Below are 27838 nucleotides of genomic sequence, written 5' to 3'. Positions count from 1 at the left end.
ACCATGGCCACTGAACTTCTGGACTTCTAATAATACTCCTGAAATTTAAATAATCTTAAAAAATTAGTAGTTGACTTGTAAGCATTAGTTAAAAGGCATAATGAATTACCAGTACAGTGTGACGGTGATCCACTCCACTGGCCATTCAGCTGGCACACACGGGTGGTGTTGCCTACAATGGTGCGATGACCTATGCAGCTGTAGCGTATAACTGAACCCACCGTTCTCCTCTCCCCAGAGATCTGTGTGTAAGGAGGCATGCTGGGATGATCACACAACACCACTGTAGCAGAGGCATGAGGGAGAGGAACAGAGAGAGGCAAAAGTATTAATTGTCAGAGCTGGTACATTCTGGTATCACATCATAACATTACAAAATAATTCTGCTACGGATCAAACGTCGGAGGACAATCTGACACAATCCCTGCCCCTCAATCTATCTGTATCTTTCATGAGAAATGACATCATGAATTTAATTATGAATTTAACATATGAAATGAAACAAGCATAGATGTCTTTATTATTACCACATATACACTACAGCACAGAGGAATTCTTTTCTTCCCATATCCCATCTGAGGAAGTTGGGGTCAGAGTGCAAAAGGCAGCTACAGTATGATACAGCACCCCTGGATCAGGGAGGGTTAAGGATGCCCAACAGTGGCAGCTTGGCAGTGCTGAGGCTTGAACCCCGACCTTCCGATCAACAACCCAGAGTCTTAACCACTTGAGGTGGTTTAATCACTGCCTCAAATTACAAAAGAATGGTTTAAGAAATAAAACAAGAATACATCTATGAGCCTGTACGGATGTATAGCTGCAAAATATTATGTTAACATATTGCCATAATGTATGCTGCCACTTTAAGGATGTTTTAGCTACTTCAGGATGAAACAGCATGCATTCTTACTAAAGAAAGAAAGATCACACTTCTTTCTCATTCAAGCGTTTCAATGACTTTCTTTTACATTCTGCATTGACAACAATGCCCTGCTTATGACATTTAAAACTCTGAATGGTTTGTAGTAGAAGCAGTGTATCCCATCCCAAGCTTAGCTCAGGCATGTCTATTGTTACATCAAGGGGTCATTCAGGCAAGATTTTCCTATGTGTCCTCTATATCTGAATATACATATTTATTATGGTAATGATAGCAATGGTCACGGATCTACACTCGATGCTATTCATAGGCTAATGAATTCAAAAATAAAATGTTGCTAAAAGACAAGCAAGAAACTCACAGAGACACTTGGGCAGTGACCTATCCCAGGTGCCATCACCCTGGCATGTCAGAGTGCTGGTGCCCAGCAGGTAGTATCCTGGATTGCATGTGTAAGATACTGAAGTCTGGAAGCTGTAGCGATGAGGCCCACTGGGCAGGACCTGTCTCACACTGTTTTCCACATGCCCAGGCTCTGTGCAGTTCACGACTGAGGAGAAATAAAATCACATGCGAAAAAATATTACGTAGAATAACAGCACATGCTGAGAGGATATAGGTGGTAATAAGAATTAGTGTAAGCTTAAGAGTGATAAAAATAAAACCCTTAGGCATGTATGCACATATGCAAGCACGTAAATACACACATTATGGTTTTACAAATGGAACAACAGATAAATCATTTGATCTGTTATCAGACGATCGCAAATCCTGACAATGTGACAGCCATCTGTGGCCAGGATTCCAAGACAGAAAACTTGCCATGTTCTCTGGTTGTGAAAGATGGCATCACTCGCTTTCCTGTCAATCAGAGCAACACAAACCAATTGTGAGTTTCTGTGAACTCATGTATATGGACGAGAGTAGTTATTACTTTTCTCCGAACATGCTCGGCTGCACTGTGACACGGCATCAGCAAACGTTTCTCGGAGGAAGCACGTGCTAGTCTTCACCTCCAGCAGTAGCTGTAGCTGTCGTTTGATAGGGCAGAGTTAGCTAGTGGTAAGAATTTATAAGATGCACAAACTAAAAAAAAAAAACAATACACACATTAAACAAAATTCATTAATTCATTCATTCATCTTCTACCGCTTATCCGAACTTCTCGGGTCACAGGGAGCCTGTGCCTCAGGCGTCATTGGACATCAAGGCAGGATACACCCTGGACGGAGTGCCAACCCATCGCAGGGCACACACACACTCTCATTCACTCATGCAATCACACACTACGGACAATTTTCCAGAGATGCCAATCAACCTACCATGCATGTCTTTGGACCGGAGGAGGAAACCGGAGTACCCGGAGGAAACTTAAACAAAATTAGTAAGTTAAATAAAGACACTGACTACGATCGATTTTTCTTTAATTCCTATAATCGCATGTGCTGTAAGTGCTAATATGCCTTCAATAAATAAATGCAACAACAGCAAAGACAGTATAGCAGCGAGAAATGCACACCTACACCAACATGTGCACAAACAGCTGCTCCAGCAAAGTTTGTCACTACCTTTTAAAAAGTCAAAACTTAAAGTACATATGAAAGATGGAGAGAGTGATGGATGGAGGCCTAGTGAAACAGACAGGAGGCAAACCATGAGAGATTAACATCTGTCAGCCATGAGCCAAACAAGGAGAGGTGGAGAGTGAGAGGAGTACACTTGAGTGAAATAGAGGCAGGAATTAGCTGTGTGCTACTCCCTAATCAACTCGTGCCCAGTGCACTACAACCCCACGTCCCAATACCCCCCCTTTCAGATACCAACTGTGCCACATCAGATGGCACTGGATCCCATGTCATAATCAATCTGGCATAAGAGGCTGACACTGTGGAGGATGAGGAAGGGCAGGGAGAAAAACAAGCCCCGGCAGTGCAGCTGCTATTAAAATGCATGACAGATATCGTCAACAAGCCATTCGTCCTGCACTAACACATGGGTGAGGGGGCACTCGTGTCATTTCTACTGCATTGACATCATGACGGAGACATGAGAGAGGAGAGACAGATGGGGCCCTTTTATAGGAATATGTCCTTCTGCTGAGCAGGTAAGCGTCTTACAGTGGCGTGTCGGGGTAGCATCTGCACCACTGTACCTCCTCCCACAGCCCGGTGATTTGATCAATACTTTTTAGCTACTTTCACAAGTTAAGCTAATGGGGCTACACACAGATTACGAGATGCATAACAAGGGTAGGGATATTTATTTCCATTAAGTCACTTGGTGCGTAATTCACAAGGCAAATGACAGGTTGTGCCATGAACATACGCAATGAAATAAATGTAGGATGTCTAAGTGAATTTGCACATACTTCAGTAAATCTGACTCATATATTTGTATCCTCGTTCAGCTGACTGGAAGATTTCTGGATATTATGCAACCTTCTGGGATAACATTTCCACTACATTGCTTACTCAATGCCTACTACCCAAAGACTTTTTTCCTTCTTCGGTTTTAAATGATTATTTTAAGATTTAAGTTTAGGAACCTTTAAATTTATGCTCCGATAGTTTGGCTTTAGACTTTTGAACCTATAAGATGCGAAAACTAAAACCAGATTTAAGTAACAACAATATAAATGTAACTTATGTTTGAAAGATGTTCCTTTATTAAACAATTGTCAGGATGTAATACATTTTGTAATGTAAATCACAATTAAACACATTTTTGGACACATTTTTTTCAAATCTAGAAAATACTGAAGCAGGAACAGACTGCTATGATTGAGCTGTTTTTATAGACCTTCGGCAGCCATTATGACCCAAACTCTAAAAACCCACCCACTCAAGATCATGTAAATAGTGCCATCTCCAGAGGCATAAAGAAAAAAGATCTTTGTGAAATGAAAAGCTTTCAACACATTAGCAATTGCCTTTCATCAAGACTAATATAATGATATAGCTTCCTATTCAAATCATCCTTTTCTCAGTTTGACATGCAGTTTGACATCTAACGCTGTTTTCATGAGTCAATTACCGAAGAAGAATCCAAATTCTGATAATCATCAATTTAAAAAGTATGTTCTTGACCTAGAGCATGGTTACTTGAAATTTTAAATGTGATCATAATGAACAAATGGAAATCTGTTCACATTTTCCATTAGCTTATGCTTATCAAGGTCTGCAACGGCAAAAAGAGACAGAATTAGACAAAGAGGGAAAGACAAAATGACAATTAAGTGTTAAAAGACATCCAATTTATCTCTTCCTGAGAACAATTGGATAGTAGATTTGTTTCAGCCTCTGGCCACTGGCCATTTGGTGAGCGAGATGGATCATTTTTCTGGCGTGTCTGTAGACTTATCAGTGTGGTTTTAAGAGGCCATTTTGAAGATGGCAGTGGCTTGGGCTGACACAAATTGGTGCTGATTAGCAGAGCTATGAGGGGCTCTCTGAATTATTGATGCAGCTCAAAGCTTGTGCCTTTCCAGGCAAGCTCCTCTTCACCCATTAGCTGTGATTCTACTGCTCTCAGTGCTAATGACAGGACATGACATGAGAAGAGAGATGGGTGCAGAACACCAAACCACTTTAAGTTCCCTCGGCCAGAGAACACTCACATGCACATTCACACATAATGGGATGATGTGAGAAAAGGAAAAACAACTTTAAAGCTTATAATTAAAAGCATAAACCTGATGAAACAAACAACAAAAGTGCTAATCCCCTTTTACGAATCTGTATTTTTTTATTACCTTCTGTCAACACCTTCCCAAGCCATCACACAGGCTCAGACAAACAGTGGTGTTATGACAATGCTGTATAGGTATTAAAACAAGGGCAGTAGTTTTGAACTTAACAGGCATAAAATCCTAAACTTCTCAAACGTCCAATGAGAAAAAGCTGCCTGAAAGACAACCTCCTTTTTTTATCAAATCTTCAGATTTCTAAGGTTGCTTCACTGATAGCACTGCTCTCATCTTTGATAGGTCAAGTCATTTAATGTGTCAAGAGCCGTCAGTGGCTGTGGCTCAGTGTCTCTCAGTTGTCAGGATTTGGACACGACCTGTCTCTGAGCTGCCACTGACATATAGTCTGCTGCTTTAAGCGAAGAGGTACAGGCAGACAGACAGACAGACAGACAGACAGATAGATAAATAGTCTGTATATAGATAAATAGACGGTCAGACAGACAGACAAATAGTCTGTAGATAGATAAATAGACAGACAGACAGACAGACAAATAGTCTGTAGATAGATAAATAGACAGACAGACAGACAAATAGTCTGTAGATAGATAAATAGACAGACAGACAGACAGACAGACATACAGACAGACAGACAGACAAATAGTCTGTAGATAGATAAATAGACAGACAGACAGACAGACAAATAGTCTGTAGATAGATAAACAGACAGACACAGACAGACAGACAGACAGACAGACAAATAGTCTGTAGATAGATAAAAATAGACAGACAGACAGACAGACAAATAGTCTGTAGATAGATAAATAGACAGTCAGACAGACAGACAGACAGACAAATAGTCTGTAGATACAGTATATAAATAGACAGACAGACAGACAAATAGTCTGTAGATAGATAAATAGACAGTCAGACAGACAGACAGACAGACAAATAGTCTGTAGATACAGTATATAAATAGACAGACAGACAGACAAATAGTCTGTAGATAGATAAATAGACAGACAGACAGACAGACAGACAAATAGTCTGTAGATAGATAAATAGACAGACAGACAGACAAATAGTCTGTATATAGATAAATAGATAGTCAGACAGACAGACAGACATACAGACAAACAGACAGACAAATAGTCTGTAGATAGATAAATAGACAGACAAACAGACAGACAAATAGTCTGTAGATAGATAAATAGACAGTCAGACAGACAGACAGACATACAGACAGACAGACAGACAAATAGTCTGTAGATAGATAAATAGACAGTCAGACAGACAGACAGACAGACAGACAGACAGACAGACAGACAGACAAATAGTCTGTAGATAGATAAATAGACAGTCAGACAGACAGACAGACAGACAGACAAATAGTCAGTAGATAGATAAACAGAAAGACACAGACAGACAGACAGACAGACAGATAGATAGATAGATAGATAGATAGATAGATAGATAGATAGATAGATAGATAGATAGATAGATAGATAGATAGACATGTTATTCACATAATCTAATTTTAGAATTAGCTGCATCTTACATTGGTTACTATATATTATGTATCTGAAGGTCTAAGACATGTTTTTGTATGGAAGTGGTCTATCAGATAAAACCCAGGCGATTTAGCTGTCACTCTAAACCCCTGTAGCCAGCAGGATCTCTGTAATACCCACCCACTCAAGATTATGTCAGAAACTTAGTGAACTCTCCAGGTCGGTTTTTCATTTAAAATAATCTTTTATTCTGCTTTATTTTCTTCTCACTTCCACAACAAATCTCAGCCTGTGAGAGTCTGTGCAAACGTCAACAGTACCATCATACACACCTAACTGTAATGAACACACTACTCCCACTATAAGTATGGGAGTTATGCCCTTTGTGACATTGCAGTTGTCTTATAGATGATACGATTTTAGTAAGTAAACGCAGACAGTCATATGCATATCCTTAGTTACAGGTTCAACTCCAACAAACCCAACTCAGACTGGCCCAGTTTAGACCACCATGTAACAGATTCAATTACAAACCTTGACTATTTTTTTAGTTCTTCTACATCAGTTTCTCCTGGATTTACCTGTTAATTTCATTTCATGGCATGTATTGTTCTCTTTTATCAAGTTACACAATCCTCAGTGGAGCTCATTTAAAGAAACAAACTGAGCTGCAGTTGTCAAATGACTAACAGTAATAGCAAGCGTGTAAACACACACATGCACACACACACACACACACACACACACACACACACACACACGGAAGCTCTGTTGTGCCATGCTTTATCCATATGTCAAGTCAAGTCATTTTCAGCTCAACTTCTATAATATTCTCTCATGAGTCCTTCTCTATTAGAAGTTATAATTCTCTTTCAATTAATTTCTCTCTCAAAGACAGAGGATACTGTGCTTAAGTATTCCATAGTTAAGTATACCCTTCATTTGCAATCCTTCCAAATAATACAGTAAACCAGGTCAGTGTGGCAGCAAATACAGGCATGATACGGTTTCTGATTGTGTAGGTGCTCTCTGGGTCATACCATTAGCAGGATTTCCTGGATGCCCACATCAGTACACCTATATCAAAATGCCCAGAATGAAACCAGGGCATGCTTATGATGGTTGAACTTAACTCCAAGGTCATAACATTACATCAGACAACATTTTCTCTTTATTTTCACCTTCAGCCAGGATCTGAAGAAAAACTGACTATTGTACAGTAAGCGTGTCTTGGAGAAACAAACCCAAATCCTTCTCTTCAATGCAGGAAACAAAAGGTAGAGTGTTGATAGATTCTCTATAAAGTTTGAATTCACAGAGACACATAGTTCAACATCATAGTGTCAAAAAAAACGCACCTTTGAGCAAACAGCTCAAGACTGAAGCACCAGTAAGAACAAGAATCCAGTGTAATTCTCTAATACATTTGCAATTTCTGTTTCTAAATGACGTGCCCGACAAAAGATCATGCACAATACAAATGTACCAGCTCTGTGTAACAAAACCATTCTTTTGATGCCACAGTGTATTGAATTCATTGATTGCACTTTGACTGAATCCAGGATATTTACAAAGCAAAAATATTTGTGAATAAATTACCACTACTGAAACAATGAAAAGCAATTTTGAAATAAATACATTTTTAAAATTTGGTACAATGCAATTTTATCCTGGTCCGGGTCAGGATTTTGGAGCCTATCCCTGAAACACTGGTTCAAGGTGGGAGAATTGAAAGGATTGACAGGATGCCACTTCATTGCAGGACCCCATGCACATTCACACACATATTCATTTGCACCTATGCACAATATTCCCAATCTATATATCTGCATGTCCACACAAATGCACTGAAAGCCTGCAAAACTCCCCACAGAGAGTAACCTGAGCTTAGGTCTGGGGGTCTGGGGACCCTGGAGCTATGAGGTAGCAACACTACAGTACATCAGGCAAGACAAAGATTAATCTGCGAGAACTGATAGAACACCTATGAAGAGCTAGAAAGCTAGAATCCTTAACATTCCAAAGAACTATCCAAGGAAAGGAAACACCTCAAACTCCAAGAGCCACTGATCAATCCAAACTTTCCACAGTACTGTAACTACATTCCATTTCTACTAGCTGTGCTACAGTTCCTGAATCTTTTGTACTCTTTAATATATAATATGCTTTAAGATGAATGAGCAAATAAAGACTTTTTAGAAGAATAAATAACTCTATAGCACTTACTTCTACATCTGGGGAGAGAGTTGCTCCACTGCCCATTGGATTGACATTGAGATTTAATGGCCCCCTGTAAGACATAGCCGGTACTGCAGGCAAAGTGAACTACGTCATTGAGGTTGAAATGTGCTCCCTGGGTCATACCATTAGCAGGATTTCCTGGATGTCCACATGTGATAGCTACAAAATATCAGAATAAAGACTGGAGGTGAAGAACAATAACAATAAAAATAATAATAATAATAAAAATAATAATAAAAATACTACTACTTCTACTACTACTACTACTACTACTACTAATAATAATAATAATAATACATTTTATTAGAACGTTATGGTTTCTACAAATATTATTTGGATATATGTATATTCCTTGGTATGTAGTACATGTTGTAAAGATGTACATCTGATGCTAAGTATTGTGTCCTTGTTACCTGCATGCTACCATTTGTTAAAGACAACAGACACTGTTAATCAAACATATTATTATACATGTGATACATATTTTATATGTATATTAATAAGCAGTACTTACGGACACAAACGGGAGGTTTTCCAGACCAGCGGTGATCTTGCTCACATATGCGCACTGACACGCCAATAAGTCTGAACCCTGGGTTACACTGGTAAACCACGCTGCCCCTGTAATTATAGTTCTCACCAATTATCTGTCCATTTACTATGGGGTCAGGAGAGCCACAGTGACCAGCTGAGGAGAGAAACAAGTGCATAAAAACAGCTGACTTTCACAGCCACATAATTTAGCTACACAACCTACAAATATGAAATTGGTTGCTTGATAGAGCATGATTGCCTTACCAAGACACTGAACCTCAGATCCACTCCACAAGCCATTGGCCATGCATTCTCTCACCCTGGAGCCCACTAGAGTATAGCCTGTGTTACAGGCGAAAATGGCTGTTGCTCCGAACACAGTCAGCGTACCAATCTTATTTCCATTGGGTGGGGTTCCAAGGTCTCCACAAGAAATAACTGGGTGAAGAAGAAAAACAAGTTACTCTTCACTAGCTGAAGAATTTATTCCATTTTAGTAGGACAAATTTGTAATTATTCATATATTCTGTATAATGATATATGATATATGAAACATGCACTTTACTAAACTACAAACACAGAAGTATAAACACACTCACTTTCACATGCAGGTCTGGGTTCAGGGTAATCCCAAGTGCTGTTGGCTTGGCAACGAATGACTCTTTGACCCTTGTAAAAATACCCAGGGTCACAGGTGAGCATCATCATGGCCTCATACTGATTCTGCATGCCGTAGATAAGCCTCCATCTCCCGTGGTCCACTGCCGAGTGGCCAATGTCAGGGCAGGTGACAGCTGGAGGGCACAAATCAAACTTTACTTCAAACAATGGAAGCACTAGCTAGTAAATATACAGGGTTGCTTTGTAAATCTGGCTTTAAGACTAAATCAATGAGAACCTGCAGATTGCAAACATTTCATCTGTCAATTTTAGGCTTACGTATGCAGCGGGGTGGCGTCTCCATAGGACTCCACCTCCCTGACTCTTGACAAACTGTTGATACAGCTAAGGTATTGGCCAGTCGGAAACCTGGGTTACATTTGAACGTGACCCTTAAACCGAGCGTGAAATCTTGTCCAACCACACTGCCGTTCACTGGAGCCATGGGCATTCCACATGAAACAACTGAGAGAGAGGGGAGAGAGAGAGAGAGAGAGAGATGCAGACAGATATTAATACACTCTGCAGTAACAACCATCGTGCTCCTGAACATTGCAGATGATCAGATATTACAAAAGGAGCAGCCAACTCTAATAGCATTACAATGTAGTTTATAATAGGCTGTGTGATGTTATTGAGCAAAGTGTAAAAGTTTGGATCACAATGTTTTTTGTTTTTTTTTGCAAATGGTAAGCATCTCTTTAAAATGGTTTGCTTATCACAATGACTGTACTATAGATGAATTACTGTGCAATAATGTTTTTTTTTAGATTGTCTATAGATTTAATTTAGAATTTTACATATTCAGTAAGCACTTAATCATCATCAGAGCTTGTGGATCTGAAGCCTATTCAGGGAAGACTAGGCGCTAAGCAGGAATACATCATGGTTGGGAGAACCATCCATAACAAGTCAGCACATTCAGCTCTATAAACTCTTAATCACACCTAGAATATTTTAGAGCAGCCAATCCACCTACAGTACCAGCAAGTTCTTGGGAGGTAGAAGGAAACTGAAGAACATGGAGAAATCCCACATAGAAATGCGGAGAACATGTACAAAACTCTACATACACAGTGATGTGGGCACAGGACTGAACCAAGATATAGAATATATGCTATATGTATATATAAAGTTATATGATCATACGATATAACTAGGAGTAGGAGGCAGTTGGATAGTGATGAATTTAATTCAAAAGTGAGATTACACCTGTATCGAGATTTTAAGCACCTGCTGTTCCCAGTTGCTGTGTTGTAAAGCGGGACAAAGAAGAATTATCCCTGCCTCATTTCGCCTGCTTTACATCACTCTCTTTCTCTCTCAGAAAAAGACAGGTGTGTGCACTAAATCTATTATTGTAAATCACTACAGTGCCAATCTAAGGTGAAATATATTTTGATTGCTTCTTCATGCGAGCCTATATATATATATAGCCCATATATATATATATATATATATATATATATATATATATATATATATATATATATATATATATAAAGAAGAAGGTGAGAAGATGCCACTCACCTTGGCAGAGAGGTACAGGAGCATTCCATTGGTAGATGCCATCTGGGGTGCGTGTGCAAGTGGCACTGCTCTGGCCAATTAAGCGGAAGCCCTGGTCACAGCTGAAGCGCAATGTACTGCCCAGCTTTGTGCCTGTCTGGCTGTGCACTGAGCCATTCACTGGAGGGTTAGGGGTACTGCAATAGGCGGCTGAAACATACATAGGTGCACACAAAAAATACAATCAAATACATCAAGATAAAAAAAATCAAATACCGGTTTTACTCATTTAATATCCAGAACCCTATGAAAGCTCCGTCTCTCACAATGACTTGCTGAGTTTATTCTAAGTAGTATACTATAAGATGAGTAACTGAATAATAAGTTCATATTTAAAAATCCTTTAACCAGAAAATCAGATGGATGGAGTAAACAACTGAAGAATTATCGGAGGGAAGGAAGTATTTTAGTACATAAGAAAGGAAGTGGATAGAGAATTCCGTACCATTTATTACTTTTAATCCCTTTTACATACAGCTTACTTTTTTTTTTTTATGATTTCAGTATTTTTAAGATTTACTGTAAACCTAACATTAAAGTTTCTAATTATTAGATTGAATGATCTAGAATAGTATACTTAATTCAGGCAGTTTTAACTAAAAGCAAATACATTTAATTTCATGAGGATGTTATTATAAATATACAGTAGTATTAAATTTAGGCCAATAGACTAATTGTGTTAATGTTACTCAAATCAGTCACATAGAACATATGTACGCAGTTGAATTAAGCAAATTCTGAATAAAAGTATTTTTTTTTCAATGTACTATGTTACATGCCATAAACATGATTATTCTACTATTCTAACTTCTGTGATTGAAGAATCATATCCAGAATCATGTCATACAGACAATAGGAGATCTGTCCATCTCCAAAAAAAAGAAAAAGTGACAGAAATAAAACAGTAGGCTTTTCTTCAGGTTTTACAAGTGGTGTGGCTCTCCAACAAACTGCCCTGTTAAGACAGAAAATGGGAAGGTCTCAAGTGACCCACTCATCCATTAGCAAAAATGAGTAGGATCTTGGAAATGGGGCCAATCTGCGAAATTACAACTCTAGTGTACAACATTACGTTAAAATCCCCATGGAGTGGTAAAATTGTAGGACTCTATATGCTGCTGGACTTAGAGAGGCAGCTGAGAGGGGCTCTGGCACTCAGCCTCCGACAGTTTGGTAGAAGTAGAAGCTTAAGCCAGTCTTCATCCTCTCCATTTTGCTGTATATCCAGACATGGCTTATTCCTTCACCAAGCAAAGCATTAATGCCTGAGGTCTTACGTCCAATAAAATCAAAATGAAAACAAATCTCAATGTCACCTTCATGACTTTTTTTTTCCCTGTTGGTAGCAAAATCTATCTAGCTATCAATCTCTCCAGTCTATTTCACCTTTCCTCTCAACACCTTAGGAAAAAAAAAAGCTCAAACACTAATCACAGTCAGTCACTCACCACATGAAATGTATTAATGCTCGGGAATGATTGGAGGTAAAGGTACAAAAAAAGGAAGAAAAAAAGGGAAAAGAAAAGAAAAGAAAAAGGAAGAGTATAGAGTTAGACATAGATTAGGAACTCAATACAACTGGTGATTGAGAGCCAGCCTGTGGAGATAAAAGATGGATTATTAAAGCAAACAGTAGAAAGTTTAGAATCTGGCTTGCCATCTGTTTTCTTCCCAAGGTACTCCAGCAGGGTGGTCCATATTGAGGATGCAAACCTGTATGCTGGTGTCTCTAACTCAGCCTGCCACTGATCTGGCTATCAAAACTCCATCAAGCATGAAAAGAGAGCAGAAAACTAAAGACGCTGTCAGCATGAGAGAACTGGTCCCACTGTGCGAAAGCAGCAGATGATTAGTCATCCTTCTGAAACTGATAATCATCAGCCTTCCGAAGGTAAGGAACATACGGAAATGTTTTAAATATTTACACAACAATACATCATACAGGATCCAGCAGGTTGTAACCAGTACCAATTGCTAAATCTCTAGTGTGGGGAATTTGAAATGGTTATTTATGGACATTAACAGTGAGTATCATCAACAACAGTACTGTAGCTCACCTGTGTAACGGATTCGAAAGCCTTTGTGGCTGGAGGTGTGATCAAATGACCAGTGCAGGTAGACTTTATTGGAAGAGCTGGTGATGCTCAGCGGGGACGAATAGTTACCGCTCAGCGTGATAAGAAGAGGACTCTGTCTGGAAGGACCTTAAAAAAAAAAAAAAATGGATTTGATTACAATACAAGACAGCTGCACTTCAGAATTAATGGCAACCATTTTGCTATTTATTTCTCCTGATTTTTCATCATAACATAATTTGAAGAATAACAAATCTATTTGTGTTCGAGATCATGTCCAATTAGATGACCACAAAACAAAGTGGTCCAGTATTTAAATATATATTTTAGACAATAGAACAATTTAGCACAAGTTTAGTAAATAAGAAACATGATGAATTGCGAAGTTAAGTTTTCATAGCAAGAACCAAATATTTTATTGTTAATTATCCTTGTTTTATAACACAGCAATTTGCCAACAATAATATTAATTAGATTAATTACCCATGAACATCAAACCTTTTAGCCATGTATATTTACTCGAGTTAGTTTACAAGTTAGTTACTCTTATGTTATAGCATCTTTTGTATCTCTCCTTACAAAAAAAAAAATTAAATATTAAAATGTCTCCATAGGTAATTTGTATATTTATCAATGCTTATGTATTTTTCTTTGATAAAAAACATATTCATGTGTGAGAACTGAACAACTCTGTGGTACTGTATAAATTTGCTTATAATACCATGACGGCAATTAAAAGCATGTTTTAAATGAGTGATAATACAGTGAAGGTGATAGCATGTCATAAATACAGTATAGCATAATCACTCATATTGAGGCATATACTAGCCTAGTGGTTAAGTTGTTGGGCTACCACTCGGAAGGTTGTGAGTTCGATCCCAGTTCCACCAAGCTGCCACTGTTGGGCCCCTGAGCAAGACCCTTAACCCTTAATTGCTCAGCTGTATAAAAATCAGATAATGTAAGTCACTCTGGATAAGGGCGTCTGCCAAATGATGGAAATGTAAATATATTTTGGTCACCTTTTATATTATATTTCACACATAGTCTTATATGTTTCCACATATAAAAGACTTACCTTCTTTATAGCATCTAGTGTCAGTGTTCATAACTCCCTGTTGCTTAGCAACAGCATTTTAATGACAAAATGACTATAACCACTTGAACGCAAAGTCAAAAGCATTAATTCATGAATTCCATTCGATTCAAAAATATTATCAAGTGCGGTGATTTAAAACTGTTATTAAATTTGGATCTACTTCAGCGGTGTCCTGTTATATTAATGCACACCTGTCATCTAATCAGGAAAAAAAATCTTTTTTTTTTTTGGGGTATTTTTGCAATATCAAAGCAAAAAGCATTTTTACTAACTGCAGTTGTACATTATAATATATGAATGTAATGAGATGAGCAAAATTATATACTCCTATACAGCTAGCAACATGGAACCTTTACCTGTGGACCATCTGCAGGGGTGCATTCAGCTCACATGTTTATAGTGTTCACTGGATTATCCTCTAACCTTATGTGTGTAAAGTTTAGAATGGCTGGAACTAGACCTCTCTGGCAGGTTATATTTGGCACTATTTGATGGAAGGCACTATCTCCTCAGCTCTGTGTAATACACAATTCTGTAATCACTCCAGGTTTCCTAAGGAGCAGCCCACACTGTGCCCAAATGCCAAGCAAACACACACAGCAGCTGAGAGGCTTTGTCAGCCATTAAAACAGAGTGTGTTCCTGTTCAGACACAATAGTTCATTGAGTCTCACTTATCTTTACCCTTTCTTTATTTTCACTTTTGTATGAAATGCAGCTCATAGATCAGTCATGCTTAGTCAGGTTTTAAATGGCACACTCACACACTCACACACACACACACACACACACACACACACACACACACACACACACACACACACACACACAGAATACAGATACATATGTGGAGTCAATCTAAACAAAAATCTAAAACTTTATCCGAAGCTCATCTCAGTTAGGTTTTTAAATTGTATTGTGCATTTTGACCTTTGGCTCAATCCTTATTTCTAGGTTGCTTAATAATGACACCTGACATTTATACAAATTAGCTTCAACATTATTAAATGGACTGTCTGCAAACTGTCAGATATGTTTCTCACACTTTGATGGGCCCAAATGCACAAACATCACAAACATGAAGTACTTGCTTTGGTCAGTTTAAATGTCTTCTAGGAGAAAATGACTGGAAGAATATGTGTGTGTGGTGTAATATGCAGACACTACTATCACCCTGATGAGGATAACTTCAGATACTGAAGCATACTTAAGAATTAACGCACTAAAGCCTTCATGTGTACACACTTCCATCCACATTTTACTTTCGGTAAAGCTTTTTTGACCTTTAATTTAAAGTCTAATTATCCATATAAAGTGTGAAAGCGCGTAACAATAGAACAGAACAGAAAAACAGAAAAGAGGTGTATCAAATTCAATTTCGGTTGCTTCAGAGGCAAGATAAAAGCTACTGGCACTATGCAATACTGCAATGAGAGAACTCATGCAGCACTAAATTGGTAGAAATGTGCTCAAATCATTTAAACATTTGATACAATCAAAGAAGACAGGAACAAAGAAAAGAAAAAGGTTGATTGTGAATCTTTTCCTTTTTGGCCACTAAACAGTGATCTTTTCTTGCGTTAATGGTGCCTACGATGCGTTGACCCTCTGTGTATGTGCACTGACCTGTTGGCTCTCTAATCCACTTTCTAATCTCACCCTAAATGGGAGCATTTTGACCCACAGTGTGGGCCATGACCCAATAGCTGCCCTTGCACCATTCTTACAGACTAAAGCAATTTCCACTGCCTTTTCAAGTCTGGATGTCATTGTGTGACTTGTGTGAAAAAGGATGCGTCTGTCCTACCTGTCTTTTTTTGAATCACGGACACGCAACTCCGGCAAAAATATGCAACGGCTTTTCATATTCACCTAATCTGTTTTGTTGATTTATTCAGTGACAACATGTGATAACAACTAAAATAAACCACATAAAAGCCATAATATACGGTAATGAGGGCTGTGTCATCTAGCAGTGTTTTGGAAACAATATAAAACTAGTATATGTAATTATGTATTTACTGTATCCAGCTTTTAGAATGAAGAAGATTGGATGTGAATTATATTTTACACAACAGAGCTGTTGAATTCTTGAATCCGAAGGTGTTGATTAGTTTTCTGTAACAGAGCAACTCTGACAATACAGTAAATAGGCTTTGATATGATCTTGTCATGAATCCTCGGTCGCACCAAGCAGAGCCGAGCTACGCAGCCTGCAGCTCTACAGTGTGTTTCCATGTTTTAATGAGTTTTATTTTGTTTTCATTGCCATAGGTTTTGTTTGCTTCATGTTTTATCTCTGACCATGTCTTGTCGTCGGTTGTTTCCCAAATGTGTCCTTATTGCCTGCACCTGTTTTCGGTTTACCCCTTGATTAGTGTGTTCATTTAAACCCCCATGTGTCATCTGTTTAACACAAAGTACACATTTAGTTTCCTAATAAACTGTATTCTCCTCTCAGCTTCAGTATGTGACCTCTCTCTCTTACTCTCTCTCTCTTAAAAGCATTCTATTATTGTACTTATTGTAAGGAAATTATTTCTATAGTAACAGCTGTAAAGCTGATGCTTCACATAATCTAATGCTTAAATAAATAGATTGCATAACTTGTCTTGTTATTTAAAAAGAAAACCTGTAATGATTGATATGATAAATGATTTCTGTTAGGAATAAATATTAGAGAAACGTAAGGACGTTTTCAGGACAGATGATCATGGGCGGGGGCACGGTGGCTTAGTGGTTAGCACGTTTGCCTCACACCTCCAGGGTTGGGGGTTCGATTCCCGCCTCCACCTTGTGTGTGTGGAGTTTGCATGTTCTCCCCGTGTCTTGGGGGTTTCCTCCGGGTACTCCGGTTTCCTCCCCCAGTCCAAAGACATGCATGGTAGGTTAATTGGCATCTCTGGAAAGTTGTCCGTAGTGTGTGATTACAAGAGTGAATGAGAGTGTGTGTGTGTGCCCTGTGATGGGTTGGCACTCCGTCCAGGGTGTATCCTGCCTTGATGCCCGATGACGTCTGAGAGGCACAGGCTCCCCGTGACCCGAGGTAGTTCGGATAAGCGGTAGAAGATGAATGAATGAATGAATGAATGAATGATCATGGGCTGTCTGTTTTCTTGTAGACACAATAAGCTGCATTTAAATTTGTGTTTTGTCTCACTAACTTCAAGAGAGAAAAACAGAGTGAAAAGTGTCTTGTCTTACAGATGTAGCATAACAGTAAATGTAACTATAAATTGTTCAAATTAGTGATGACATCATATCCAATGGGACTGAAACCATACACTCACCATCAAAGATTTCAAGCTCATCAAACTGTCTGCTGGTCTGGAAATACTCAATAGTGAAGGAGATGTTGTAGCCTGGCTCCACTTTCACCACCCAGGAGCAGGACTCAAAGTGGGGGAAGCCGCTGCCTGGGGACTGACTCAGAATCACTCCTGTTGAAGCTGTCAGTACCTCATTCATTGGACACAACACTGGGAGAAGCAGAGAATGAGAGATAGAGAGAGAGAGAGAGAGAGAGAGAGAGATTACTTATACACAACTGGAAATTGGAAATCATGCAAAGGATTTAGAGTCATAGACACAGGTCAACAGTGATGTCTAGACCACTGAGGTTAGTATACTGTCAGTCTAATTTTAAGTAGCAATAATAAACTTCATGGGTTTCTAAATGCTATATGAGAAAGCCAGCAGCCGAGCCTCTGTATCTTAGGATCAATTTAAGTTCTACCATTTTAGCTCTTAAAGCATGACCTTTGACCTGGAAAAAAGAACATAATATTTGACAAATTCATGTGAGACTCTGTTCTCATCATGATGTGTGTGTGTATTGAGGTTTGGAAGTCAGAAGTCGGATATATATGTGTGTGTGTGTGTGTGTGTGTGTGTGTGTGTGTGTGTGTGTGTGTGAAAAAATGTTGCTCAGTCTAAATAATAAGTCTCCCTGCTGTCTGGAGAACTGATGATTCATTTATCCATTAGTGTGTTTAGTTATAAAAGTGCATAGCTTCCCAGACACATTTCCAGAAAAGGATTAACTGGCATATCATATGTGGAGCTCATTTCTGTGACCTTCTTACAAGTCTCTTTGGCCTATGATAAAACGGGAGTCAAACTGTGCCAAAGCGTCTCTGAATTCTCAATTCTGATTGATTAGAAACCATTGAATAATTTCCTGTAACACAAAACTTAGATCGTTTGGATTATACTAAAGCACTCATTCTATTACAAAGGGGCTTGCATAGTGGATGCACTATATAGACAAATTAAAAACAACCAAAAAAAACCCCCCAACCTGTGTTATTCATTATTATTGATCATTAATTTAATCTATAATAATTTTATTGATCAGTAATTATTGATATGTTGAAGTTTTTTGGATTCTCCAGTGTCAGTGTTTGTAACAGTCGGAGAAAAAGCTTTAACTTTATGTTTTCATATACATGAAAATGGACAAAAAGTATTACAGTTTCCTAGTAACAAGACAAACAGCTTTTTTTAGAGAGAGAGAGAGAGAGATAGAGAGAGATAGAGAGAGAGAGAGAGAGAGAGAGAGAGAGAGAGAGAGAGAGAGAGAGAGAGAGAGAAGAAATGACTGTTTATAGTAGCTATAGTGATAACAGGAACTTACCTCGATGTGCCATCCTTTAATAAGTAAAGATATATAATTAATGGCCAAACTGCTGTGGTATAGGAGTAATAAAACACTTTACAGGAAGTAGTGCTATAAATTTAGGGTGGTAACGGCATCACACCACCCCATCATTGATTATTTTCCTACACGCTCTGTCATGCTTTATTACTTACAGTCCATGCAGCACCCCAAACTATTATATACTGTACAGACATGACACTTGTTCAGTGCACTTGTGAGACCGTGACACTTTCCCACATTTATCTTCTGAATGATCAGACTTTATGCAGAGTCTGATCTCATTATTCCACATGAGTATTAGCATCTCTCTTATTTACGCTGTGGTTGTCTGAATAAATAACAACACGGAAGGATAAAGCCTCACCTCTGAAATGTTTTTAATATTCCATTTCATTTCTCTTGTCACAGACACTCTAAACTATATTCTCTGAATCAAACTAGAAGCTGGGAAAAAAAAACATTAAGATTAAATATTCATGATACCTGGATTTTGGAAATGAACTATGGATTTTCCATTTCTTTACTCTCCAAATAAATCTACTGGAGCTACAGAGTTTAAATGGTGTGAGTGTGACTGAGATACCACTATGATCTCAACATGTTTGGAAAAGGTTTAGGGTACAATAGACTTATATAGGCTTATAATTCCTTTCATCTATTTATGTGGGTAAATAAAGGAATGCAAATATTGATCTCATAAGTTTAGAAGAGAGAAGAGACTAAATGCTCTATTAAATCCAATCACTGCCCTGGGCATCTTCCTTCAAATAATGACCATGTTTTTGCATGGCAGTTGCACAGATGTCAAGTTTCAGGATAGTCCTGATCTTATTATGCTGACAGAAAGACAGCCTGTTTCAATGAAGGGAATAGTGCATTTATATCCACGCTTGCTGTTCACGAGTGCACGTGGCAGTTTATAAAAAATGTAAAATATCTTTTTAAAAATAGCAGTAAATGATTCCTACAATTTGGACAAACTTTGCAGAGTCTTTCTCTCTCACTCTTTCTCTCCCACTCTCCCTCACTCTCTGTTTCTTGCTCTCTCTCTCTCACTCTCTCTCCATCTCTCTCCCTCGCTCTCTCTCTCACTCTCCCTCGCTCTCTGTCTCTCGCTCTCTCTCTCTCACTCTCCCTCGCTCTCTGTCTCTTGCTCTCTCTCTCTCACTCTCCCTCACTCTCTGTCTCTTGCTCTCTCTCTCTCTCACTCTCCCTCGCTCTCTGTCTCTTGCTCTCTCTCTCTCACTCTCCCTCACTCTCTGTCTCTTGCTCTCTCTCTCTCACTCTCCCTCACTCTCGGTCTCTTGCTCTCTCTCTCTCTCTCTCTCTCTCTCACTCTCCCTCGCTCTCTGTCTCTCGCTCTCTCTCTCTCTCACTCTCCCTCGCTCTCTGTCTCTCTCTCTCACTCTCTCTCGCTCTCTCTCCCTCGCTCTCTCTCTCACACGTTCTCTTGCTCTCTCTCCCTCTCACTAATTCTCTCTCTCGCTCTCTCACTCTCACACTCTCTCGCTCTCTCTCCCTCACTCTATCTCGCTCACTCAACTTGCTCTCACACTCTCTCTCTCTCTCTTTACCTTGCTCATTCACTCGCTCTCTCTCTTGCGCTCTCTCTCTCTCTCTCTCTCTCACCCTTTTACTCTCTCTTTCTCTCTAAATATAAGCAATGCTATATATTTATATATATATATATAAAAAATCATAATGTGTACTTTACTGCCTATGTGCAGTTCACTTAAAACAACAATAAAACCTCTCTACTGCACTTAAACAGCATTTATGTCTGTCCCAGCACATTATAACTGGATTTCACCTTTACATTTACAACACTTTGATAACTTTGGTATTACTGTGTGCATCCACTTAATATCTCCTGCTTGAAGAGATAGAGGCATCCATTGTAAGGTGAAATGTGAATTGTACCTTTTTAAAATAACACTCACTCAAGCTTATTACTGGAACAAATTCACCTCCAAGAAATAATCCAAATATCCATATGTTCCACAAGAGGCTACATCTTTCAATTTCCAAGTCTGGTTCTTTTTTTTTTCTTTTTCTTTTTCAGCAATATTGTGTGACTGATGATGCCACTTTGAACGTAAAACTAATTCAAATACCCGAATTAGAGATTGATAAGACATTCATTAAAAAGCATAATTTTAAATAAATATCATCATGTCATTGGAATGAATGCAAAAAAAAAAAAAGAAAGAAAGAAAATTAAATTAGAAAAATGTTATATTTAGCATCGTACAAACTGAACAATGATTATGGAGTAAGAACATTATTAAGTGTTCCTCTTTGAGAAGATCCAAGCAGCTTTCATGTACTAGTGTGCTGAACAAATATCGTGCCCAGGCAAGTGTACTGCACTGACACATCTCATTTATGAGAGTCAAATACAGAGGCATATGAACCTGTACAGCTCATGGGAATAAAAAATGTGCAAAAGGTTTCATTAAATCACCGAGATAATGATAGTGGCATACGGATGCTCATGTTTTCCCATCATCTCTGCATAAAGAAAGAGGTTTTTCAGGTAAGCATCAGACACATGATTCAGAACCACAATATTTACTACATACAGTAGGTTTGTATAAGTTTGTCTGTGTTGTTTACACTGATGTGGTGACTATGCATAAAATTTACTAGACGCAAACCAGGAATTACATAAGCAGTGGGCATAGTATTGCATAAAATACACAGTAAACACGTACACTAATAACTACTCGTCGGATCTCATGCTAATGATTACAGCTGGAAAACTGTTTTCATTTGGAAAACCATATTAAGACTCTGATATTATAATTTGTAAATTATGATTCAGCCATGACCTCGGCCTATTGTACAGATTTGATGTAGATTAGGTATTCAGCATAAATTATAATTCCTGGCACATAAATTGGACGTCCTTTAGCCTTTTCTGTATGCATCTAAGATGACTGGTAATTAACATTTTCCACTAAGCAAGTGTCATCAACTTTACTCTGATTTGAAAACTGTGGACAGAAAAAAAAAATGACAACAAATAAAATGATGTGTATAGACAAATGAACAGGACCCATTTATTTTCCCTGTGTCAAATTCAAAAGAGCTGTGTCTCATCTGGCACCAGTCAAAATATGGCACTGGTCAAAACATGGCACTAGTCAGAGTGTACCAACTACCTTCAAGAGTCATTCCCATCCTCAATTTTTGTACGTTTTGTTTATAAACGAGTCGGCAGCATTTGGCACGTGTGTCTCGTTTGAAATGGGTTCTCTTACCACTGCTATGATGATATCACAACTTATCTCCTTTCCTCCCTCAGATACCACGGCTTCTGCTCAGATCTCAGCATATCGGACATGCCATCATGAATGACAGCTCGTCAGCTGAAACGCAATCCAAGCAAAACTGAATCGCTGGTCATCCCAGGTGATTCATCCCCATCACAATATCCATGCACAACTCTCTGATCTTCCCTTTGGCCAATGCTCACAACCTTGGGGTAACCATGGACAGCCAGCTGTAATTTTTCTTGCATGTTCCTAATATGACATGCTCATGTCCTTTTTGTCTCTACAACATCAGAAGGATTCTGACAATTTTATCCACACGGGCTGCTCAGGTGTTTGTTCAGTCTCTTGTCATTTCGAGACTAACCTACTGCAACTCACTGCTAGCAGGTCTACCTCTAAACGCAATTTGTCCACTGTAATTGATCCAAAATACAGCTGCCTAAGTTCTTAAACACCAATCCACTGCTGCACTCCATCCACTGGCTTCCGTTAGCTGCACGCATCACATTCAAAACACTGATGCTGGCCTACAAATCCAAAAATGGACCAGCTCCTTCTTACCTCAAAGCCCTTAATCACTACTCAAACTGCATCACGCTCCCTCAGATATACAGTACCAGCACTCTTCGACTGGTCCCACCATCTCAGATGTCCGAACAGCCTAGTCACTATTTTGTCACTATCAGGTGAAGATCTCCCTCTTCCTGAAACACTTAAACCAGTGCTTATTTTTCCCTGTTTGATTTATGCATTAAAAAAAAATGCTTCCCAACTGAGTTCTAGGCTGATCCCAAGTCTGTGACCAGATGAACCAGTGTTGATGTTTCCACTTCAAAGCACTTTCAGCCACAGGTTGGATATAAATGGCCATATATTAGATATAAAATCTACACATAGGCGTGTGAGTTCCGTTAAGTTGATGGCCAGCCGTAAGGAAACATGTGACTCAGGTTTCTGAGGTTTATAAAACTGTTGAAAACACCAGGCAGGAAACAATGTGCAGCAGTAGCATGTATTGCTTTCTATTGATTTCACCACAGGAGGGCTTTTAGCTCTGTGGTACACTACTAAGTTAGATGTTAAGCTCTGTGTAGTGTATGTACTGTAATGGCAAAGGTGGTATAAGGGGGAAAGACTGTTACACAATCATGTATGCATGTATACTTGATTAAAAAAGCAATTACATAATAAGTGTTCAGTCAATGAGAAACATTAAGCATATAAATACCAGATTAATTGGCATATAATTAGCATGCATGTTTGTGGTTAATTAGCATACATGTTTGTAGTTAATAACGCAAAATTCAGAACTGCAGCACTGAACTGAAACACAAGTTCCAATGTTTATATTTAAACATTGTTCAGTAAATCATCACTCTTACTCACTCACTCATTTTCTACCGCTTATCCGAACTACCTCGGGTCACGGGGAGCCTGTGCCTATCTCAGACGTCATCGGGCATCCAGGCAGGATACACCCTGGACGGAGTGCCAACCCATCGCAGGGCACACACACATGATCTCATTCAATCACGCACTCACACACTACGGACAATTTTCCAGAGATGCCAATCAACCTACCATGCATGTCTTTGGACCAGGGGAGGAAACCGGAGTACCCGGAGGAAACCCCCGAGGCACAGGGAGAACATGCAAACTCCACACACACAAGGCGGAGGCGGGAATCGAACCCCCAACCCTGGAGGTGTGAGGCAAATGGGCTAACCACTAAGCCACCGTGCCCCCCGTAGCATGTTAGCTACGGATGGAATAAGCAGTCAGTGTCAGTGTGCCTAGTTTAACTAAAGTATCATTAAAAAAGAAATAAACACTCACACTAATTAATGCTCATGCTAAATGAATTTTAGTTACTTAACATTGGTTAGGGAGGTGACAATGCCTAAGTTCATGGCTTGTTAATGCTAATTAAATAATGTCTGCATTAATATAACCGATCTCTTTGTTTATCCATTGAAATTTCTCTTTTTAACCATCTCCAGTTATGATTTGTCTTCAACAGATTTGTCCTGAATTTAAGACAAAACCTGGCAAGCCTAAAGCATTCCACTTTTTTCCTCCGTTGCCATGGCAGTGTGACGGCTAGCACTGCTTTGCTGCTCAGTTGAACACCAGTCCATGAGTCTGGAGAGATTTGGGGGGTGTTTGCATGGGCAAACCTCAGTGTCACTGTGACTGCAATGCTCATAGGTAGCTCAGCTGCATGAAATGCAATTCAGAAATATTTAAGCAATGTTAATTCACAATCCTATCCTCTGGACACAATGTTTTTCCTTGGACAATGCATTTCCAGTGTTTCTTTGGAAGATACAGGTATCTGGGGCTTTTTGTGTGTGTGTGTGTGTGTGTGTGTGTGTGTGTGTGTGAGTGTGTATACTGTGAGTCAGTAAAAGCGGAGGTCCTTTCTGTTAGGCAGAGATAGCAAACAGAAAGCACTGATGACCTGGAGGGAGATGAGAAATCAGGAGAATGATGAGAGTGTACAGTGAGACACTGTGGAGCGTGATATGGGGGCAGCTGCAGCCTGGCTATCTCTTGCATTTCAATGAGTAGTGCCTCTTTCTCCTCTCACCCCCTTCCTGTTTCTACTCTCCTACTCCTTTTCTGTTTGTGTACTAGCTTTTTTCCTGTGGTCTTTTCTTTTCTAAAACCATATGACTTAGCTGGTTAAACTGAACAGTATTCTTTGATATGCTTTTTTTTTGTCAATGCTCAACAACAACCACCAACAGCAACCTTTATTCAATATATACTCTCCTAAAAATTCCTAAAAACCAAACCAAGAAATTACTGAAGTAACTGAAGAGCCCCTGAAAAACGTCCTAACCTTTATACTCACTATATCACCCCTGCTCTTATGAAGCTTTGCCTTTATAAAGTATCTGACAACTGAATGTAATGCATGTTACATGGCCATGATGACCTTCAATATAAAGCCCTATTCACATAGCTGGCATGATTAGCTGTCACTATCCCCTAATTAATGATAAGAAGAATTCCTCCAGTTTAAGAGTAAAGGGTGAGGAGGTCATGTTTGAGGCTAAAGAAAAGCTAATCAGACACTCTTACTGTACTTCTCTCTCATTCTCCTGTCCGTTCCACCCTTTGTTTCTTGTAATACCCGCCTATGCTGGAACTGCTAATTATTCCTGTCTGTAATTAGTCACATTTATTAGGTGTCTCTTCTGTAGGACTTCATCAGTCCAACCACCTTTTATATACATGCTGAGGGAGAACAACCACAGTAAGAGAAAGTCTGTGTGTGTGTGTGTGTGTGTGTGTGTGTGTGTGTAGGCATGTTTCTATATCTTATTTGGAAACAAAAGTAAAAGCTATATTTTGAGTACTTTTTATAGTTTTATAGTGTAGTATTTTTTTGGCAAAATCTTGCACCTTAAAGATTTATAAATCTATAAAAAAAAAGCTTACTAGTTCATCTTATGAGAATAAATTGATGCTGAATCATATACAGTGATCTATACATTTAAAAAAAGGACTTCACAGCAATTCTTTATTAATTAATCTGAATTATTCATGAGCGCTTCCTATAAATAATTCATGCTTATTTGGTGTACTGTGGACAACCAAAGTCAGTTGACAGAAGTCTACACTGTCTAATTCTACACCGAACACTGAACTACTGGGTGTGCACGATCGTGGCACTGAATGCGAGTACTCTTGTACATGAAACGTAATTGTAGTTCATTTAAATTACTTATTCTACTAAGCAGAAGTAGTCTAAATTGTCATTTGAATGAAAGCTCCGGAATGAGCACATCATTTTTCCTCATATCCTCTTCTAAATCAGGAGAGGAAGAAGAAGAAGAGCTATAAAATGCATCAGAAAGAACCACATTAGCAGACATTTATTGTAGACTGGATTTCTGAGGATTTCTCCATGATGCCCTGCCATACAGCTTAACTGGGTTAAGGTCATGAGACTGGGCAGGTCAGTCCATTCAAGATAGCTTTATTTTCATTACTCTCTAAACACTTGTTGAAAACCACTGAAGTGTGTCTGTAGTCATTACTCAGACTACTCAAACAAAACTAAAAAAAAACTAGACAGGCATGTAACATGTTTCAAATATGATACCAAATCCTTACCATCACAAGAAGGTGGAGGTCCTTCAAACTCCAGGTGCGTGCCCAGACGGCAGGTTAAGATGCTGTTCCCGTTGAGGTGATACCCTGGTAAACATCTGTAACGCACTATATCACCTACAAAGAGTCAGAAAATAAAACGTTAAAATTCTGGCTTTGAAATTTTGATTCGGATCTCAGTGCAAACCTGGCACACTTAATAGACAATCAGCTCCACAAATAGATCAGACTGCACAGATCAACAGCAGCAATGACCGGTAATTTCTGTCTTGCCCAAGGCTTAATGAAGTGCGTTTCCTATCACTGTCTGATATAATGACCGTAAGGATACAAGGAGGGATAAAAGGACAAAGGGAGACTTGACATGCCTGCGCTACAGTGTAATTAGGGAAACAGCACAGCACAATTTTCATTCTAAGCTCACCTGAGAATGCAGAATAGAGATTATGCATGAACTTAGTAACAGTTGCAGAGCAAAAAAATAATACACAGGTTATGTTACACTATTTGTATGTATAAACAAATTAAATGGATTTAACAGCATATTTATAATATATACTTTAATTCAGAAACTGACAACAGACTAGCTAAGAGAGGATAATGGTGTGTGTGTGTGTGTGTGTGTATGTGTGTGTTTACTGCTAAGACAGCAGCCTTTGCTAAAGCAGTGAATTAAGCTAATGTAGTGCATAATCAATGATCAAAACAGCAGAGAATCAGAGCGAGTTAGTGCAAGAGATAGAACGTTGTTTAAACCTCCACGGAGTCCTGATTGCATGATTATGATTTGCATCGGCCTTTCCAGAGAGTCCTTTATATGAGCTGTTTAGTTAAGACCCGGTACCACACTCTTGTAGTCTTATTGTTTCTTTACTCAGAATAAAATGAGTTTGTTGAAATGATTAATTTTACATAAAAAAACATCTTAAATGTGCAAATAGGAAACATCAAAGGATGTTGCTTTGCATACTGAGTGGCACGTACGTAGTGTTTTAGCCTGACAGCTCGGGTGATCCTGAGCGCGAGTTAATTTCCATGCAGCGTTTACTGTGTTGGTGGGCACGGTGGCTTAGTGGTTAGCACGTTTGCCTCACACCTCCAGGGTTGGGGGTTCGATTCCCGCCTCCGCCTTGTGTGTATGGAGTTTGCATGTTCTCCCCGTGCCTCGGGGGTTTCCTCCGGGTACTCCGGTTTCCTCCCCCCAGTCCAAAGACATGCATGGTAGGTTGATTGGCATCTCTGGAAAAATTGTCCGTAATGTGTGATTGCGTGAGTGAATGAGAGTGTGTGTGTGCCCTGCGATGGGTTGGCACTCTGTCCAGGGTGTAGTCTGCCTTGATGCCCGATGACGCCTGAGATAGGCACAGGCTCCCCGTGACCCGAGGTAGTTCAGATAAGCAGTAGAAAATGAGTGAGTGAGTGAGGGTTTACTGTGTTTTCCCTGGGTCTCATGCCAGTAGAAATGTAGCTACACTACAATTGTCTAGGTACGCAAGAGTGTGCGATTGTGTGTCTGTACACTGCC

At 39.1% G+C, this 27838-nt stretch overlaps 1 protein-coding gene across 1 annotated transcript in view; it reads right to left on the bottom strand.

The window, feature by feature from the left end:
- The window catches only part of csmd2 (CUB and Sushi multiple domains 2), a 250762-nt gene that overhangs the window by 20850 nt on the left and 202074 nt on the right, over nucleotides 1-27838 (bottom strand). The window contains exons 45-55 of the mRNA XM_060897641.1: nucleotides 26317-26430; nucleotides 17544-17732; nucleotides 13138-13284; nucleotides 11042-11230; nucleotides 9791-9976; nucleotides 9451-9645; nucleotides 9116-9289; nucleotides 8832-9005; nucleotides 8303-8476; nucleotides 1242-1430; nucleotides 110-283 (exon numbers count right to left, since the gene is read on the bottom strand). Coding sequence (XP_060753624.1) covers nucleotides 110-283; nucleotides 1242-1430; nucleotides 8303-8476; nucleotides 8832-9005; nucleotides 9116-9289; nucleotides 9451-9645; nucleotides 9791-9976; nucleotides 11042-11230; nucleotides 13138-13284; nucleotides 17544-17732; nucleotides 26317-26430 — 1905 coding nt within the window. The remainder of the gene's footprint in view (nucleotides 1-109; nucleotides 284-1241; nucleotides 1431-8302; nucleotides 8477-8831; nucleotides 9006-9115; nucleotides 9290-9450; nucleotides 9646-9790; nucleotides 9977-11041; nucleotides 11231-13137; nucleotides 13285-17543; nucleotides 17733-26316; nucleotides 26431-27838) is intronic.

This window comes from Tachysurus vachellii, chromosome 21 (assembly GCF_030014155.1).
Source record: "Tachysurus vachellii isolate PV-2020 chromosome 21, HZAU_Pvac_v1, whole genome shotgun sequence".
In the NCBI taxonomy this organism is placed as follows: Eukaryota; Metazoa; Chordata; class Actinopteri; order Siluriformes; family Bagridae; genus Tachysurus; species Tachysurus vachellii.
Note: the sequence above shows the minus strand (reverse complement) of the source record. Positions and strands in the feature narration are given on the sequence as shown.